This window comes from Lissotriton helveticus, chromosome 12, assembly GCF_964261635.1.
Source record: "Lissotriton helveticus chromosome 12, aLisHel1.1, whole genome shotgun sequence".
In the NCBI taxonomy this organism is placed as follows: Eukaryota; Metazoa; Chordata; class Amphibia; order Caudata; family Salamandridae; genus Lissotriton; species Lissotriton helveticus.
Window position 1 is genome coordinate 551298034 of NC_136073.1, and position 21193 is coordinate 551319226.

At 42.7% G+C, this 21193-nt stretch overlaps 1 protein-coding gene across 2 annotated transcripts in view; it reads left to right on the top strand.

Moving 5' to 3' along the window:
• Positions 1 to 21193, top strand: part of LOC144799873 (uncharacterized) — a 434568-nt gene that overhangs the window by 202359 nt on the left and 211016 nt on the right. For both annotated transcript variants that reach the window (XM_078671473.1, XM_078671474.1), the window contains exon 7: positions 1885 to 2041. In XM_078671473.1, the coding sequence (XP_078527599.1) occupies positions 1885 to 2041 (157 nt within the window). The remainder of the gene's footprint in view (positions 1 to 1884; positions 2042 to 21193) is intronic.

A 21193-nucleotide genomic window follows, 5' to 3' on the forward strand; every position in this document is an offset into this window, starting at 1 on the left:
TGTACGCCTGTGGGGGTTGGGTGTGGGGCTTGGCCACAAACCAGGCCCTGCGCCCAACCCCACTCTGTGCAGAGCCAAAGGCTGTGCGCTGGCGGGAGAGGGGCGCCCAAGGGAGGATTGTACCCAAACCAGCGCTGCGCACGGCTGAACGCTGTGCACAGCGGGGAGTTGGATGCCTGGGCGGGTTTAGGCGGGCCCAGGGTTCAGTGTTGGACATTTTACTTCACAATAAAAAATATAGAAATACATTGGAAAAAAAACAAAGGGCAAAGGGACATTATAGTAGGTGACAATGACAGTTTAAACATACCATTTTAAGACAACAATGCCGCTGATAATTATCTCAAAGGAACCTGACACTGGCCTTTTGTCGTCCCTGACTTCTTGGAGCTTCGGCAGGGGAAGTGAAGAACTTTCCCGAACTAGATGTGGGTGTACTATAGGAAAGCCCTCCTCCCCCCCCACTTCAAAGGCTGGCACCAGGTATAAATATATACACATTGAACCCTTAGAGCAGCTTTTAAGTACACTCCTTTACCTATGTACATTACAGAAGATGGAAAGCCTTGTTCCCTAGTGTACTACCCTGTTGCTTGAGGCCTGCCTTGTTCCCCAGAAGACTGCCCTGCTGCTACTGGAGGACTGCTCTGCTGCTTGAGGCCTGCCCTGCTGTCTGAGAAGGAAGACTGGACCTGCTCTCTTCATCATAGACTAACATTAGTGATTCCCAGGGTCAGTTGGCTGACCTCCTGTTTGAGTTACAGGGAAACATTAAGCTCTAGAGGCCTCCCTGAAACTGCCAAGCTGACCTGCTGCACGAGACCTGCCGGGACATGCAACTGGGCCTGGATGTACCCTTCTGGCTTTTACAGGCATGAAGTTCCTGATCTCCAAGAGGTACCTCACCAGGTCCTGGACCAATGATTTGCATCAGTTTGAGCTCCTCCTAAAACAAAAGGTGAAATCCTGAAGTTTTGGGCACTTCGGGATCACAAATGGGCTTGTTTGTGCCAAGGTTCTGCTGCCCATGGCAAACACCAATGCAAAGCTCTGGGGAACCCGACTCTTCACGCTGCAGTGACTGCCAGCAACAATAATCAACACGAGATCTGCACTTTGTGTTACAGCGACAACCACCTGCGATGTCAGGTCTGCTGTTTGAGCTACAGTGACAACCAGCGACGAGGCTTTCCCTTCTTCTCACGCCCTTTTCCAACGCGAACTGGACTCTTCGTGTTGGACTTTGAGACTGTAACTTTATTAGTGGGACTAACCTAGTTCATGTATCCGGCCCATGTTACATCACAGTCAGCCTGAACTTGTGACTTCTCCCGGTCTTGGCCAACCAGATTACCGCATTGTGCTTTTAGGGGCTGCATTTGCATACCTAAAACTTTGCGGTTTGGTCATTCTGGACTCAATTTATTTATTAGGTTTTTCCTCTATTTTTCTGAATTGGTGTGGGATTTTTCTTGTGTTGTGTTTTCACTTTATTACTATTTGTGCGCTGCATAAATACTTTACAGAGTGCCTGTAAGTTAAGCCTGGCCGTTGTTATACCAAGGTACCAGAGCGTCAAGCACAGGTTGATTTAGTGACTTTTGTGGTCCACCCTGACAAGGATTGTGGTTGTTGCCTGAGTGGGGCTTCCACCCCCTAAACTAATAACATACTTTCTTACAGAGTCGCTCACACTGTGCATGACATCATTGTTTTTATCAATTCCTCCCTTGACGTCATACAAGACTTGGTCCTTTCATACTTTAGTCTGCTCTGTAGGATGGTTTGGTCTTCGGACTATCATTCTGAAGCAAAATTTTGTTTAGCCTCAGAAAGAACGAAATGTATCTTTGGTGAATAATAAATGCATTGTTTTCATTGCAGGCTACTGTTCTGGCTAGAATCATTCCAGACAACGAGTCAGCAAACACATCAGCTTTGGGGGTCAAAATTCTGGTGGATACCCTGCAGCATTCAACTTCTGACATCACCCTGGCTTTGGCTGCTGACTGCGTGGCACGGTTAGCACACACTCAATCAGGTAACAATGTATGTTTCCAGAGAGGTGGATTTTTAGTCATTGTATATTTTTTCTGAAGAATAGAGCCAGACCCAATGGCCTGTCTATATAGATAGTGTAGACACCATGTAGCAAGAAGAAGCTGTAGCATTTGGTTCTCTACAAATAGCATCTTTTAGACACCCCACAGAATACGAAGGCATGGGCCATGCAAATTTCTACCAAACTTTACGGGTTTTCTAGAGTAGTGCAAAGACCTGCTTCCGTGCATACTGCGAATTTTCACAGTGACGGCGTACGCATAAAATGACTATCCAAGGAGTATGTCAGTGAGCTTGCTGACTTAAAGGCCATATGATAGCTTTCTGCAATTCTCTGTTAGTATGTATCTAGGAATCTCTGAAGTATTTTGATAATCATCACATTTGCATAAAACAGTTTGCGTAAATTATTTTCCAAATATTTATGTTAAAAGAAAAACTTCTTTCCTTATGTGCAGCAAGATACTTTGGACAATTCCTTTAAATTCTGCTGGTGGTAAAGACTAGGAAGGATACTAATGTCTCTTTTGAATAATTAGCAATATTAATGCTGTGGAGTTCTTCTATATAATTGTTGTCTTGTGTTCTGCCTTCTTTCAATTATGCTTCAAGCTCCTCTGCGGACAGATGCAAAGATTGAAATAAACAAAAACATTGAAATATTTAGTTGGCGTGAATCAGGGTTTTGCCTCTCTGCTTTACCTTACTCCTCACAAATTGCCAGCTCTACATATTTTTCCTTGCCACTGATATTGGTTTGCATTAAAGTCACCTGTGCATGCTGATTTTGCTCCTCATCTGATAGAGCGATGGCTCCCAAAACAGTGCTACAGCCCTCAAACATGGTGCCACTAGGAAAAGTTATGAAGTGCCTACATGGACCTTGAAGTCCTCATGAGAGGCATGACTGCATGGATATTTAACCCACAGAACAGCAACACAATAGGAGGGGCAGGCAATAAATCGAGATCCTGGGCAGCAAAATAGGCCATGGATGCAGCTCTGGTCTGGTGTGTTGCAGAATCCCAGAATTACAGGATGCCACTGAGTCTCAAGAGGGTTGTGGCCATAGGGGCAGAGCATGAGTAGGAAAAATGGAAGCATGAATACATTAAATTAGGTAGAGGAATTATCCTTTCCATTCTATTTCGGGACAGTTGGAGCAGGGGCAAAGATATACTTATTTGTATTTAGAAAATAGCAACAGGGTCTTATGGGGAGAATAGTGATGTATTACCCTTCTAGGAGCAGAGATGTGCTATCACACCTACATGTAAACATTAAGCATCCAGGGTAACAATTCACATATCCAAACTTTTTTTCAACAAAGGTTCTAAATGTAACCTCTCCCTAACACAGTCACAGTGTAGAAATGGGTGGTCACCTCCTTAGATCACTAGGAAAACCTCACAGGAGGTTTTCACTTAAAACACAGAGGTATATCATAATCATTTCTCCTCTGCAATGCAGGGGTATAGCTAGTTGAGCTACCCCTGAGAATGCAGGTATCAAACAAATTAGCCACCTAAAATTAATCTTCCACCCCAAACACATGGGTGGAACCATATAAGCTGACATGAAAGGCCACAAACTGGAGCTGTTGAAATTATAGTAAAATGATTGGTGACAGAATAGGTACAATATCCATGAAAATGTGAAGACCCAATCAATCAGCAGTTATCATCCCTAAATGTTTGAAGATAGCAGACGAAGGGAAACTGTGAAGTCAATCTAAATGTGTGGCAAGGAAAGATAAAGTTGAAAAATGTAGACACAGCAGTGTCATATAGTTACTGCTTACCTATATACCGTGTTAAGTTAGCATGAGCTTATTAAAAGTTTAAACGCCATTTTTTCCTTTTGCTGCATTTGCACACGACACATAATTGTTATTTTAGCTTTCAACCTAGAAGAGCGTTGTGATTTACATGAGAATAATATGTTATTGCTCTGATATCAGCTTTGCTTGGTAAAATATGTCTGCACAGTGAGTCCAAGGATAACTCGACACAGTGTTGTTGTGAGGTCTGATCTTCACACCTTCCTAGACATAACATGAATGCAGCTGCTGCCAAAATATGGATTTACGCGCGTTTTATATTGCTTTGCTCAGAGCACACGTTACACACTTGATGCGGTTCGCATGCAGAGAGCTGGTGGAAGATGATGTGATCCTCTGACACTGAGATCTTGAGGTATGGGCCCACCCTGCTAAAACCCAAAGAGACCTTCATTGATATAATATCCTTTGCTAGTTAGGGAGGGTGAGAATTAGGTGTTGCTAACTCCTATTCATTTCAGCATTTTAGCATGCTGTCACCTTTTGCTTTCTATGGACTAGTAACTATGCTGATAACTTTGATTCTTATAATATGTTTGCTTGTATTATATAAGATACTGCGTTTGAGAACCCTGCATTAGTAAATAAATATTTCAAATATGCACGTGTCCTCTTTTACTCCTCGTTCTGGTTTGAAATGATTATATAGCGAAAGAGTGTTCATGTGTTCCACGATACCTGAGGTATTCTAAGTTCATGTTCTGGTTTGTCTAAATGTTGGGAGTTGTTATGACCAATGAGACACTGTAGCTAGCTTGGTAAGGGGATTTTGGGTACTAAGGTGAGTTTTGGGCCACCCTAATTCACTGAGGTTCCAAATCTCTATGCACAGTTCTGTAGGAGAACGGAATTCCCGCTACATGGCGCCTATACGTTGGTGGTCTTATATCATGACACTCGAGTAGTATATCATTCAATCCTTAACCCCTTCACTTTCGTTTACGGAAAACGGTGGTGTCGGACAAAACCTACCTATTTTTGAAATAGGTCTTTTCAAGCTTGAATCTTTCTAAAACGGTTTCTTTGAATTACTACCCAGTTGTGCTACAAAGTTTACTTTGTTTTTCTACATTCCTGTGCTGTCATGGCCCAGCCAGTGGACATTCCGCAGCATAGTCGCATTGCGGTGCGCAATCATTTGCTGACTTACAATGTACCCGTGGAAGGCTTGGCTGTGATATTGGTGGTGGATCACTGAAAGAATATCGACTACCACAATATCGAGTACCCAAAATATCGAGGTGAAAATATCTACTACAAAAATATCGAGTTTGTATGTACAAACAGGTAAGTACAAAAATATCGACTACAAAATATCGTTTACAAAAATATCGTTGTAAAAAATATCGACTTTACTAAAAACAATGTTTAATTACATTAATATAAAAAATTAATTACTTAAAATAACTTTTAATAATTAAATATTTAATGAAAGTAAAAAAAAAATATATTTTTAATCATATTTCTTAAAACATATATATATAGTAACAACATTTAATTAAATAATAGGCAATATTGTATATGTACCCCAAAAACCCAAAACTGACCCTGAACCCTAAAAATACCCCTTTACCCAAAAACTAAAAACTGACCCTGAACCCTAAAAATAACCCTTTACCCAAAAACTGAAAACTGACCCTGAACCCTAAAAATACCCCTTTACCCAAAAACTGAAAACTGACCCTGAACCCTAAAAATACCCCTTGACCCAAAAACTGAAAACTGACCCTGAACCCTAAAAATACCCCTTTACCCAAAAACTGAAAGCTGACCCTGAACCCTAAAAATACCCCTTTACCCAAAAACTGAAAACTGACCCTGAACCCTAAAAATACCCCTTTACCCAAAAACTAAAAACTGACCCTGAACCCTAAAAATACCCCTTTACCCAAAAACTGAAAACTGACCCTGAACCCTAAAAATACCCCTTTACCCAAAAACTGAAAACTGACCCTGAACCCTAAAAATACCCCTTTACCCAAAAACTAAAAACTGACCCTGAACCCTAAAAATACCCCTTTACCCAAAAACTGAAAACTGACCCTGAACCCTAAAAATACCCCTTTACCCAAAAACTGAAAACTGACCCTGAACCCTAAAAATACCCCTTTACCCAAAAACTAAAAACTGACCCTGAACCCTAAAAATACCCCTTTCATTTAACATAATTAGCAATTAATCAATTAAATAAAATTAATTACCAATTACATTTTAATTAATTAACAAACATTTTTTAATTAACAATTAATTAAATATTACTACCAATTATTAAATTAACATATTTAATTAATTATAATTAAATTACTTCCCACCCTATTCCCCTATAAACCCACAACCCGCTAGAGAAAATAAATTATTTTAATTGACATAATTAGCAATTAATCAATTAAATAAAATTAATTACCAATTAAATTTTAAATAATTAACATATATTATTTAATTACCAATTAATTAATTATTACTACCAATTAATAAATTTACATATTTAATTAATTATAATTAAATTACTTCCCACCCTATTCCCCTATAAACCCACAACCCGCTAGAGAAAATAAATTATTTTAATTGACATAATTAGCAATTAATCAATTAAATAAAATTAATTACCAATTAAATTTTAAATAATTAACATATATTATTTAATTACCAATTAATTAATTATTACTACCAATTAATAAATTTACATATTTAATTAATTATAATTAAATTACTTCCCACCCTATTCCCCTATAAACCCACAACCCGCTACAGAATTAAATTACACAATAATTAAAAAAATAATTAATTAAAAAAATAATAAAATAAATTGACACTTTTCACACATATTATAACATAAACACACTATAAATAATTAAATATTATTTAAAAAACTATATTTTTTACTATCTAGATTATATACTTGGATATTTTCACTGTCTATATTATTTACAGTCGATATTACTTCACTTACCTTAAAAACGATATTTTGGCTGTCGATATTCTGTCTAGTCGATATTTTCTCCAAACGATATTTAAAACTCGATATTCTGTCCAGACGATATTTTGGAGTCGATATTATGTCTGTGCACCATTGGTGGTGAGTGCGGAAGCTGCTTACCCGTACAAACTCTTTTATTCGTGGGTGACATTTCCGGCTGTGGACGCTAATTCTGGTGTGTTCCACACTTACACTCCCTCACCTGTGCCGAATGAATATACTCTGTACAGGGCACAGGAAGTACCTATTGATACTTGGCAGCATCGCGTTTGGTTTGGTGGCGTCCTACCCCATTCTTTAACCGCTCCGAGGTTAGGTCCTTTGTCCATTCCAGGCTTCCGGCAGGACAGGGCGGTTTGAAGCTCAGTCCCGTGATGGTCAATGCTGTGATGGGCAGGCGTCCCCAGGAAAAGGATGATTTTCCTTTCTGGCTTGCCGAGAAATTTGACCAGCTGGAAGCAGTATTTCTTAATACGACTCCTGGTGAAAAACACAGGATTCTGACACTTAGTTTGCCAAAAGATTTGGCCCCTGAACTCGGTGACTGTGAGACCTGGGGTAGAACATTTGCGGCGGTCTATGCAAGGTGTTACGGCACTCCGCCTATGGCTGTCCTGCCTACGGTCCTTAAACATGTTCAGGATGATCACAGACCAGAGGCTGCGCTTGAATTGGGTATGCGCCTGTGTGGCACCTTTGATGTGGTTTGCGATCTCATTCTTGCTAATGTCAAGGGGGATGCAGTGAAATATCAGGTAGCTAATGCTTTGGCGGCGATTCCCGATGCCGAGAAACCCCGACAGTTAGCGAGGATTATTGTGGCGGCTTATAAGACCGTGGGTCGCAATAGTAGGGGTCGTCGGCGTGGTGGCCCCCATGCCTAGGCGAGGTTCCAACACCCTGTCAAGAAGCTAGGAACCTTGGAGTCTGGCTTGATGCTGACTTGTCCTTTGGACCTCAGATAGACTGTGTGGCGGGTGTCTGCTTCAGCGTCCTAAAAACTCTGCGTAAGGTTTTAGATCTCCTCCCTACGTCAGCACGCAGGACACTGGTGCATGCCCTCGTCACATCGCGCATGGACTACGGCGACTTGCTGTATCTGGGAGCAACCAGTAAGGCAATAAATCGCCTTCAGGTGCTGCAGAATGCGGCAGCCCGCCTCTTTCTAAAATTTCCCAATAGATCGGCCTCCAAAGCCGCCCTTCAAACCCTTCACTGGCTTCCAGTAAGAAGCAGGGTTGAGTTTAAAGCCCTTTGCACCTGCCATCGCATCCTTGCTGGGAAGGCACCAGCACCACTTCAGAACCTGGTCACCAGATACGTACCCACGCGCGCCCTTCGCTCTACCCATGGAGGCCTACTCAAGATCCCAGGATAAGAAGGGCTCGCATGGGAGGTAGGTCTTTTCGCTACCTGGCGGCGAAGAGCTGGAACGCCCTGCCCCTGGACCTTCGCCTAGAGACATCTGAACTTAGTTTCAGAAAGAAGTTACAAACACACCTGTACACACGGTAACCGAGCGGAATCTGAGGCCCTGCCTCAAGAGTTCCTCTGTCTTAGCGCGGGGACACGCCATTTGAGCATAACCATGCGCTCTACAAAACTCCCTTATTATTATTATCAAGCCTTTTTCTGTTAAAGAGAAAAAGCAACCCCAAGGGCAGAGTTCGGAAACAGAAGTTCAGCCCAAGTCCAAAAAACAAAATTGGCCTAAAAAACAAAAACAGGGAAAGCAACAGCAACAACAACAGACACAGGAATCTTGCCCTGCGTCTCTGTTACCTGTGCAAACATAACGCGTTTATGACTTGCGCGATCGCGCTAAGATTAAATCACCTGATCGATTTCAGGTTTCTGATCAGCGCTCTCCTCGTTCCTTTCAGGACTCATCGGCCTCGACGACCGGTGGTGGAGGAGGCGGTAGGGGTCGGGGTGGTCAGCAAGGACGTGACCAGCCCCGCCCGAAAGACGGTGCAGGAAAGCAGGATGGCTCAATGCCGAAGAGACCGCAGTTTGCCAAGAAGAAAGTCGCGGCTTTAACAGCGCATCGTTATGCCACAGATAGTGAGAACGCAGCTTCGGAATCTGACATGGGCTCTGACCTTGCTGGACAGCGCGGCGGAGATTACCATTGTGAGAAAGGCCCTGCGTCCACTACTGAAGGTGACAGCGACTGATATTTATGTTGTGATAATAACAGCTGATACGAGAGCTGCTCCCCCTGATAGACTTTATGAAATTGTCCTGCTAATCGAAGGTGACATACAAGGTACCATAAAAGGGGTATTTTGGGAAAATCTTTCATCTACGTATGACATTTTGCTTTCGGAGGCTGACTGGCCCCCATCTTTTGTGCTCGCAGCACCGCGAGGGGAGGAGGTAATCCTCCCCAGTTTCGCGCACACAGTCTCGAAAGAGCATGCGCTGCACTTTGCAGAAGAGCGGGCTAAAGCTCTGGCGCCGGCTCTGTACCGTAACCAATGTGGTTGGGATAAATTGTCCCCAAACCACGAGATTCCTTTATGGTCTCAGCCGCAACCTCAACCTCAATATCCCATACGGCGTGAAGCCAAGGCTTCCGTCGCGGCGATCCTTGACCAATTGGAATATCAGGGAGTAATTGAAACATGTGTGTCACCAATGAATAACCCTCTTTTTACTGTAACCAAGCCTAACGGCTCATATCGTTTGGTATTGGATTGCCGGCATTTAAACTCGCATTGCCGTAACTGTGCAGTTCAGAATACTCACGGCTCTGCCCTAGTGGATAGTCTTGTGCGTAAGCGTTTTAAGACCACTCTTGACATTTCCAACGGTTTTTATGCCCATCGATTGGATGGTCTAAGTTCCCAATAGACCTCCTTTACATGCGGCGGTGTGCAAAAACAATTTCGGCGTTTGCCTCTGGGATTTTTACTGCCCGCATTGTCTCTCTTTTGGAGAGAATCGACCCAGATGCATGCTCGTATGTGGATGACATATATCTCACAGACGACAAACTTTGGGAGCATCTGTGTCGAGTAAACAGCATCATTTGTAACTTTGCAGACATTGGTTACAAATTTAACTTTGCGAAATCGCACATTGCAGAGTACACAGTGTTGTTCCTGGGCTATGAGCTCAACAACGAAGCTAGAGGTTTGGCTCCTCACTTCCTGGAGAAATGCGCACAGCTGCGCGCTCCGACGACACTGAAAAAATTACAGTCTTTACCGGGTTTCTTGAATTTCGGAAGGACATACATTCCGGAATATGCCCAGCGTATCAAGCCTTTGTATGCTTTGATACAACCAACTTTTTCCAAATCATGCTGGCTGCCTGAGCACTCAGCCATTTTGCAATCCTTGCAGGCTGATCTGCTCGCTTCTAAATTCTTGCTGACTCGTGATAACCACACCAACCTGGTGATAAGAATAATCCCTGGGACGGTGGGTTTCACGTACCTTACTTTTAATGAAAGAGACACAGTACCTATTGCTTACAAGTCACACTTGTACACTTCGGCTGAAATGCGATTTTCCACTGTGGAGAAAGTTTTAACGGCTGTGCAGATGGCAATTCTTAAAGAACGTGCCCTGTCCAGGGAAAACGCATGTTGGTTGTTACCCCGTGTCCTGCCCTGGAGGCTGTTACGAAAGCCAGTGTACCAAACTCTAAAGCTTTGCACCCTCTGTGGATTTAATGGGCTGCATCCTTGACATCTCAGGATGTCACGTTTATTTTTGACGCCACGTTACAGTCGCAGAGTATTTACAGTATGAATTCGTTCATCCGGCTCCTTTAGCAATGCGACCTTTGGAGGATTTCCGTTGCATCATTTACACTGATGGTTCGGCGCAGGTTGCGCATGGCTCTAAACACGCCTACGTTTCCGCATGCGCCATTGTGGTCGGTGCCATCGTGGACGATGAGTTCAAGTCCAGAGTTGTGCACACGCAGACTCTAGGGGACTGCACCGCACAATTGGCGGAGCTTCGAGCTCTCTTACTCGCGTTAGAGTACGCAGATCCTAGTGTGACGACTCTTATTGTGAGTGATTCCTATTACTGTGTCCAGTCTTACAATGAAAACTTGTTCTATTGGATTCAAAATGACTTTCGTGATTCCAAGGGTAGCACAATAAAACATAAAATGATCTGGGTTCGAGTGGCTGAGCTCAAAGAGCAATTGCCACTCGTGTTTGTGATTCATACTATCGGCCATCAGCGTGTTGGAGTTCACGCTGTGGGTAACTCACTTGCTGATGAAGTGGCGAAATCAGCGGTATCTACATACTTAGTTGCAGCAGTTACACGGTCCAAAAGTAAGATTGATGATGACATCTTGGCGGCTGTTGCTGCCACTGAGAAGGGAGGTAAACATCCTACGGGGTTCCCTTCGAAGTACACATACCACTTAAGTCCCGATAAGGTTCCTTTTGTGAAAATTCCTGAAGTTGGAGAACGTTTGATTCCCAACTCGGATCGCAGGGCTAGCTTGATTACAGCGGCGCATGAAGGTGTGGCGTCTGCGCATGCGGGGGTCTCGGCCACTGTAGCTCAATTACAACAACGTTTCTGGTGGCGGGGACTGTACAAACAGACGCGAGACTATGTCCTTCAATGTGACATTTGCCAGCAGATTAAACCTTCGACTGCTGCGCGTCCACCACAGACACAGTTGTACATATCTAATAAACCGCTAGGTTGTGTTTATTTAGATCACTGCGGTCCTTTTTCTTCTGATACTGCGTATAAGTACACCTTAGTAGCAGTTGATTCATGCACACGCTTTGTGTGGGTATGGCCACATCGCAGCGCTGATTCACGGACTGTCATAAGAGATTTGCGTGTCTTTGTAGGGATTTTTGCCTGTGGCACCTTCCATTCGGATCAGGGTCCGGCTTTCGCCTCTAAAGCGTATAAGGATGCCATGATTTCGATGGGGGTCCAAGTCAAGTTTTCGTCTCCATACAGACCTGAGGGTAACAGTGTAGTGGAACGACTGAACCGTGACTTAAAGCAATCTTTGACAGCACGAGTTATAGGCACTGGCAGAAACTGGTTGGCCCACCTCAATGGCGTGCAGTGTGCTCTTAATAATCTCCCTAGAAGGTCTCTGGGTGGGCAGACCCCATACGAAATGCTCTTTGGTATCAAGAAGTTTGTCCAGGACCTTGACGGTCTAGACGGAGTGGCCCGAGCCACAACCTATGACGTAGATGAACATTTCCATGTATTACAGGATCTACAAAAGACCAGAGACAGTCTTGCAAAGGAACATTTGCCCTCCACATCGGATGATGCGTTGCAGATCCTGGTAGTTGGCTGGCTACCCCAAGTTGGAGAACTGGTTCGAGAGAAGATCGATAACAAGAAAGAATTTAGTCCTTCCTATCGAGCTCCGGTTCCTGTCCTTGGAGTGTAGGGCACAAGAACAGTCATTTTACCACCACTTCCAGGTCGTAAAGGAAACAGGTTTATCTCTATTGACAATGTCAAGATACACAAAGTAGCCGATTCTTCTTAGTATGACTCCGGCGGTCTCCTGTCCTTCGATTGTGAGAAATTCTGTTTTGGCCACTGCTTCTAATCCTATGCCTGAGGTGGCCCTCGAGATGCCTGCTGTTTCCAGTCCTTTATTAAGTACTTTACCTGTTGATCACGTTGATTAACTTGATTACACATACCCAACTGACTTATCGATGCCTGATTTGCAAACACGTTTGGCCACAGAATCCAGATTCTCTTTTGACACTGTTTCACAAAATTCGAAAAAGCCCTCACGTTTTGCAATTTATGCCACATTATTTAACCGCTTCAGCGCGGCGCGAATTTTCGCGCTGTGCTGAGCGTTCTAAGAAACGGGTGTGGTCGTGACGGAACGGTTCCGTCATGAGCACAGCTCAACCGTCGCTCATGACGGAACCGTTCCGTCATGAGCATCGAAGGGGTTAAAAAACATTTTTTGACCCCCCCCTTGGACATATATTTGGCTGGTACTTTTTTCTATTTACCTTTTTATGTCAATTGGTTTTGTGTTTTATTTTTTTCGTCTTGTCGATGGACACTATATCGAGGAAAGAACATGCATTCAGCATCCTAATGGAACTTTGGCACCCCTTTCCTCGTCACATTCAGCACACAGACTGAAGAGAGGCTTGAATCTTGATGGGATTGTGTGGGATGCGGTTAAATTTCAAATCCATGGCCCTACTGAAGTTGTTAATGTCACTAATGTGCTCAGGGTAAACATGGGAGATGTAGTGAAACAAAACATACGTTCTGATGATTGGGATGTTCAGGCCATAGACGCATTATTCTCTGATTTGAAATATTATGCTGCCTTTGATGCTGAAGATTTATATTTAGATTCTGCTAGTTATGGTGAATTATTTTGCTTCCAACATTTTGGCAACCATTATCTGCATAAAACAAGTTCCAGAAGGGGTACTGTAAATTACACACAGAGGGAACATTCCCCAGCTCCTGTACAAGGCAGTTCGAGTACTTTCTTGAAAAAGTACACTTATTTTACCGACTTTAATCAGTCCAATCCTGAGTCTTTTTATTTTAAAATGACACAGAAGTCCATGTCCAAGGTTAGACTTACCGATACTAAATTGTTGTATTCAATGTCCTTTCTAGACAGGTTAGCTGTAGAGGGCTACGAGCTATGGAAGGAAACCATTGACCTTAAATCGGTTTGGGGTTCTAAAAGTTGGCAGGTACAAGGCACTGAGGCTTTGCACCGTGCATGTCTCATCCCAAATCATATGTTGTTTTTAAATTCTACCATTTCTCAAACAACATGCTTTGGATTGGCTACTTCTAAAAAATTAAATACTAACCAAACAGGGTTTTTTTTTGGTTTCAGAGGAAGTGGGGCGCTCTACCTAGAGTCAACGTTAAAGGTACATTTAAAACAAATAAGGGTGCGGTGCGTAAAGAGCGAACGGGAAAAGCCCTTAACCGTTCAAATAGAAAACCCAAAGACTCTCTCAAACATAAAAAGGCAAAGCTCTCGCAACCACAATTTAGAATAATCAAAGACAGAATGTCTAAACAAGGTAGGTAACAGTTTAGTAATAAGCAACAGCAAATCCGTGTGTCTTTATGTCTTGTCCTTCAGGAAGGTTGTTTATTAAATCCACATTCAGCCGACACGTGTTTCGTCGTGTTAGAGTTGAGTCAACACGACTCTTCAGGGCTAGTGGAGAGACCCACTGGTCAGTAGGTCGGATTTAATTGACGTTTCTGGTGGACAGTTCGGTATATGCGGATAATAAACCTCAGAGATAGGTAGTAATTTTCCGCTCTGGATTTAGAGCAATTAAATAGTCTTCAGTATTAGTAAGTTCCAACCAAGTATGGTGAATGCACGCAAGGGAATACTGGATACGTGTGCGTACCAGACCCTACCGGGAGGGGATCCAAAATAAAGGTTTCCAGAAATCAGTTACGGTTCGATCCCTCTGTGGATTGCGAACAAAGTTGCGGTATCCCTCCTCTGTGTGTTCCCGGTCGCCGTGTTTCGAAAGACTTTCGAAAAATTAAATACACCTACTGTCCCCGTTTTAGAAGAATATTCTGGTTGGAATAATATTACACAGTTTTCCATTAGTGAATTGCAAGCTCTATTGCAAAATGCGTCCTTTAACATTTCCAGTTTGGATCCAAAAGGTTGGCTGATGTTGCACAGAAGTTCTGATTCATGCCAACGTCATTTTCTGGGTTTGGCTGATGGGTTTACACAAGTCAGATCTGATCCCCGCTTTGCTACTGACCATTCTGTGACCACTTATTCGATAGGCAAATTATGTCAGAATTGGCTGAAACATTCTACCTTGGCTGCGGTTAAACTGCATCTATCCAAGCTCACTGATGATGTAGATTTAAACGATTTCATAAAGGGCCCGGCTAGTGGTAGGTCTAAAAGATGGATATATGCGATTTACAATGAAATCTGGAAGACGTCACAAATTGAGGCTGCTGAACGCCTCAGAGCTATTGATCAAGCTAATTTGGAAAAGGTGCTTGCAGTTGTGGATAATAGTATTAACATGCTTTCTTCCCGCATTTACACGTTAAATAACATTGTGTATTCTGTTGTTGATATTGTGCAAGATGAAGTATCTGTATTATACCATGGTCAGAATCAATTGCGTTCCATTATGCAATTTGCGTGGACCCTGCAGACGCTTAAGTCTGGTAATGTGCCTTGGTCATACATGAACGTGTCCTCCCTCTTTGCCCCATTTAATTTGAGTGACAAGCAGCGCATGCTTTCAATGCGAGATGCATCTTTTTCCATGTTACACATTGAGAGATTGGAGTCTTTGCCGTTCTCTGTGGCAGAAGCCACTGCTGCGACGTGGCTTATCCACGGGTTGATTACATTACCATTTGATTTGTACAAATGTACAAGTTATGTGCGATATATCGCGATAGGCAGATATGAACCACTAGGTAGTTTGATTCTCCATGAGGCCTGGTCGCTTCCATTCACTTATCGATGCCTGAAAGACGAGAAAGAAGTTTATCTTAAAGGGGAGGAGTGCACAAAAACACCAGATCACTCATTAATATGTAGACACATCCAATTGCACGGTTCTTGTAACCAGGACAAATTTAGCCTGTGTTTTGAAAGGTACTCCAGTTCCCGCAATTGTTCCTACTTTTACATTACTGGCAAACGGCAGTTATTTACTTTTGAATAAAGAGGACTGTTGTGGGTTAATTAGAGGTATCGCTTATGTGGTAACAGTATCAGAACGTGTGGTGTGTTGCAAAAACGTTCTGTATCCTCCTACAAATCAGAATTCAGATGTTTCCATCTGGCCGCGAAACCCAACCTTGACGGCAGAGTTCAATGGTATGAGTAGAATAAGAGCCCTTTTGTCTCAGAAAGAGGTGGCCCTGAGTTCGGCTCGAGAAACATTTGTCCTTCACATAGCTAACACGCGCACAGAAGTGCAGGCGCTATTGAATACTGATTTGCCATTGCATTTCAGCGAGCTGATTCATCAAATCTTTAATGCCTCCTCCACTTCTGGCCTCGCTCACTTTTTTAAAATAGTTAGCAGTGGTCTTGTGACTTCCTTCGAGAAAATATTTGGAGTCATCCCCGCTTTCTTTCATTCTATATTTTCAAGCCTGTTTGGTGGCTTTCCGGTTTTGCTGGCGCTGGCTGCAGGCGTTCTGGTGATATTTTGTTTTATTAAAAATGGATGCCCGTCCTGTGTTAGAAGCCGCTCAGCCCCACCTGGCACTGTTTCGCAACCGGATGCTTGAATACTATGGCACACTGCCGCTTGCGACTTTAAGCACGGCATTTGGATTATCGTTTCGATTTTCCTATTTCACATGTGTCCAGCCTGTGTTTCATTGCCTAAGCTGCGATTTCGACTGGGCCCTTGATTTGTGTCTCTGCAAGACTGTGTCTCCTGACGTCGATTTTAATCACCTGATGAGTCCCGTAGTTACTCACGAGTTGGTTTGTTCTGGCGAAAGGATTATGGCCTTGGCAGCGATGCATGGACTAATGGGTCATTGGAACATACTCGCAGCAGCACAAGATGTCTTGGCACAGAGCTATATTGAGAACCCACCGAGTTGTCCTCTGATGATGCTAGAGGCTCCAGTTCTGGAGGAGCACGTATGTTCTTTCCCACTAATGAATTGGATGGCTGAACTGTTTTCGGATGATGACAGTGATTTCATGCTGGAGGCTGTTGCTGCATATTTTGCATATTCAGTCCTGTCCTGAAAACCTTCGAAACTTTTGCTAATAGCATGTCCCTGATTACAAGATTTTTTGGGACCTTTTGCGTACAAATTCTTTTACACCCAGACCTATTGGCTTGAGTGATAGATTGGCAAGTTGAGAACTTTTTAATTGAACTCTATAAGGCCTTCTCACCGCGTTTTTGCCAAATTAACCTAGCTCATTATTATTGAACTCTGCTTTCATGATGTGCCCCTATTCTGGTCTTATCATTCCTTATTTTGTCCGTGCTCGGATCATTGGGGGGGTGTCATATAGTGACTGCTTACCTATATACCGTGTTAAGTTAGCATGAGCTTATTAAAAGTTTAAACGCCATTTTTTCCTTTTGCTGCTTTTGCACACGACACATAATTGTTATTTTAACTTTCAACCTAGAAGAGAGTTGTGATTTACATGAGAATAATATGGTATTGCTCTGATATCAGCTTTGCTTGGTAAAATATGTCTGCACAGTGAGTGCTGAAGCCTCCAAGGATAACTCGACACAGTGTTGTTCTGAGGTCTGATCTTCGCACCTTCCTAGACATAACATGAATGCAGCTGCTGCCAAAATCTGGTTTTACGGGCGTTTTATATTGCTTTGCTTAGAGCACACGTTACACACTTGATGCGGTTCGCATGCAGAGAGCTGGTGGAAGATGATGTGGTCCTCTGACACTGAGATCTTGAGGTATGGTCCCGCCCTGCTAAAACCCAAAGAGACCTTCATTGATATACCATCCTATGCTAGTTAGGGAGGGTGAGAATTAGGTGTTGCTAACTCCTATTCATTTCAGCATTTTAGCATGCTGTCACCTTTTGCTTTCTATGGACTAGTAACTATGCTGATAACTTTGTTTCTTATAATATGTTTGCTTGTATTATATAAGATACTGCGTTTGAGAACCCTGCATTAGTAAATAAATATTTCAAATATGCACGTGTCCTCTTTTACTCCACGTTCTGGTTTGAAATGATTGTATAGCGAAAGAGTGTTCATGTGTTCCACAATACCTGAGGTATTCTAAGTTCATGTTCTGGTTTGTCTAAACGTTGGGAGTTGTTATGACCAATGAGACACTATAGCTAGCTCGGTAAGGGGATTTTGGGTACTAAGGTGAGTTTTGGGCCACCCTAATTCACTGAGGTTCCAAATCTCTATCACAGTTCTATAGGAGAACGGAATTCCCGCTACAGCAGTGCACCACACACCCAAACTTGTGTTATAATCAGAAGCATAAGAATTAGATTCAGCTTTACATCAAATGCAAATGATCGCAATCGTGTGCTTCCTTCAGTATTCTTTGTTTTCAACTGTACCCAAAACAAATTGGGCATCCTGTTACAAATGAAGGGAAATTCTGACCTGGCCATCACAGATTCACCAAGTCCTGAACAAGCCTCTGTCAAATCCGGAGTCAACTTCCCCTTATAACTCTTGAACTCGCAGCATATCCAAACAAAACAACTCTTGCTGTCAAACTTCCATCACCAAATGACCCCCTCAACATTCATTTATATTTGGGCTTACAACAAACCTGTTCTCCTTTCTCTTGGTTGACAGAAAATGTTCAGGGAGAGGAGTTCCTGAATCAGCCTTCCTTACTTGAACTGTAACTCTTTATTCTCCTCATGTGACATCTCAAATCCACCGATTGGACAAAACAAAATCTAGGCTAGATTTCAAGAAGTTATTTGGCTGAAACAATGGAGTGTCTTGAAGTTAATCTGAATGAAAATGGACTATTCTAAAAGCACTAGAGATGGAAGAGGTGACCCACTACCTGATATTCTAAGAAAAGTTGCTTAAGAAAAACATCCCAAAACACGGTAATTGTCATAACATTTTAGTCTTACGTCATCTCATTAACATAGACAAGTCATAGGAAAGACTATTTCAGACAGACACACATGAATTGTAATGCTATGGGACCAGAATATAGTAGACTAAGTATCATTTGACAGAAATAATATGCCTTAAATATCCTTTAAAAAATGCTACCCCATTTTAGTTAGTAATCTAACATCTACATGCAACGACAGGACAGTTTTATAATAAGACATTATTTACGCTAGATGATATTTTTCTTAAGAATATATTAAAATACAAACCCACCCACAATGAGAGAAAAAAACAACTAAAGTTGAGGCAAGCCTTAGAAATAACAACATTGTTTCACAAAGTCTATCTGATGGAAGGACACTGGACCTAAATAATATTGGTATAAAGTGAAAGAATAAGGGATGGAAGGAACAGGGTGGAGCTAAAGGAAGTATGGAATAAGGATGACTTTTAACTAAGTCAAGCCCCTCAAGTGATCTACGAGCAATTAGTTCTTCTAATATTCGCCTCTAGAAACAAATGGCGGTAAAAGTGTACATTTTTCTGTTTGCACAGCAGAAGCACAGACCACTTTGTTTTAGTGTCAGTGATAGAAAAGATACTTACTTGCCAACTGTGAAAGTACTTCAATTATCCAATTTTAGAAAAATTATATTGTTGAGAATAAAACTCAGTGAGTACTAATGTAAATGTAAATGTACCGGTATTTATAAAGCGCACAGCTACTTCCCTGAGGTAGTGTCCCGGCGCTGTCCGTATACCGCTTAGGAACCCTTCCTGGTTTTCCCTGTGAGTGTCCACTCCTGGGCACCCCCCAGGGTGAAACTAGGCATCCCAGCGCTTTTGGGGCCGTTGTGGAGATTAAGCAAGCTATTGCCCAGAGTCACAGAGTGGGACCCATGATTAGACTAGGCACCGAGGCAAGAATTGTCAGGTCCGGGGAGATTGAGTCCAAGAGCCGCCGAGTCGGGAATTGAACCCTGGTCCCGGGCCAGACCTCTGCATCAGGGTCTGCCGCTCTAGCCATTGAGCCACGCTTCTCCACGAAGTAAAAGGAAGTACCAAAAATACATAAAAATGAAGACCACTGTAAGGGAGCATGCATGTGTCTTTAAAAGCATCTTCCGCATTCAATATTCTTCAGACACAATTCCTCACATTTGCAATGGTTGATAAAGATGAAATACCAGAATTCCTGCCAGGAAAATAGATGCTAATTCCAAGAAAAACCCACCATAAATGACTAGGATTCCCCTTAAGGAACAGTGTGTTATGCAAAGAGAAAAGTGAGGAGTCATGATATGCTTTATTGCTTCTTAAAGGAATAAGGAGATGGGAGACATAGTTTATTGATAGTACATAATGTTTGTTACTTTACATATACAGGATAGTTTTTGAAATCATGTTTGCTCAAACTGTGAAGGTCTGATGGAAGAGTTCGCCTCTTAGCCCTTCTGCAGCAGTCCTGTTGTTTTATTAGTGTAGGTGCTTAGTTGTTATGTTGCAACTGGGTATACTTTCCCCAGGGTCCTATGGCCACAGCATTGCCCTGACAGAGTAAATTACCATCTGACAAAATTCTAAATCGCTTCCCTCCTTTGTTATTGTAGGGCCCATCCCGGGTAGGTGGTGGCCCCTGGGGCCACAAACAGCCTGTAATGAGGGCTGTGTGCCCCCCCTCTCCCCTTTCAAAATAAAGCCTAGCCCCAGGGATGTGGTGGTCCCTGGGGCTGTAAATGGCTCGTAAGGTGGGCTGCGCAGCCCCCCTCCCTTTTAGCTTGATTCAGCCTGGCCCTGGGGAGGTGGCAGTCTCTGCGGGTTGTAAAAGGCCTCCGGAGGGAGAATAACAAAAAGGAATTTTGTTTGTTTCACAGAAGCTAAACCAGCCAGGGTCTTGAGGAGAACCCATAAACAAAGAAGGGGTTCAAAACGTGTCGACTTGGGGAGTGTAAACTGAAATTAAAAAACCTTTCTGTGGGCAAAGTGGAAAATATGAAAGCTTACTTATATAGAGTGATTTCTTGACAAAAATGATGGTTACCTCTGCATAACGTACATTTAATGTTTAATATAAGACAGGTAGACTGGTATAAGTGAATAAGCAGGCTTGATATTATGTGGTCATTTTGAGGTTAAAATGTACAGAGCGTTATCAGTTTTGTAAAGTAAGCTATGAGTATTTAATGTTATATGTGTTCGATATTTTAAATGTGGCCTGGAAATATGTTAAGTGTTGATCAAGCTTCTAAATAAGATGATAAATCTATGTAAATAAATTCATGGGCCAAGATTATTCATTTACTTGACCCAGACGTTAAAAGTGTCAGTTTAAATAATTACAGTTTGAGTAAATTGTTTATTTGTATACTAAAGGTAGCATAACCCAACTGTTTCTTAAGGCCCGAACCCCTACATTTCCTGTACTTTTAAAAAGTTGGCATTTTCTTACTTTAACCTTTCTTTGCGTCTGCCTGTCCCTAAAATACACATCTGGGTTGGATGACAGCTGTGCTTTGTGAATTCATTCTAGACCGTCACACATAAAGGGAGCTGAGGTGTGCTCTGCATAACCTGATGGCCCATCACCAGCCTGATGAGCCTTCATTATCTAGAGTGGTGGGAGGAGCTGGCACTTGCACCTGAGTAGGGCTGTGCCTGTCCCTACACAAAGAGTTGCCTACCCCTGTAGTGTGTCTGGAGATGGGGCCAGGAAGGGCAGGGCCTT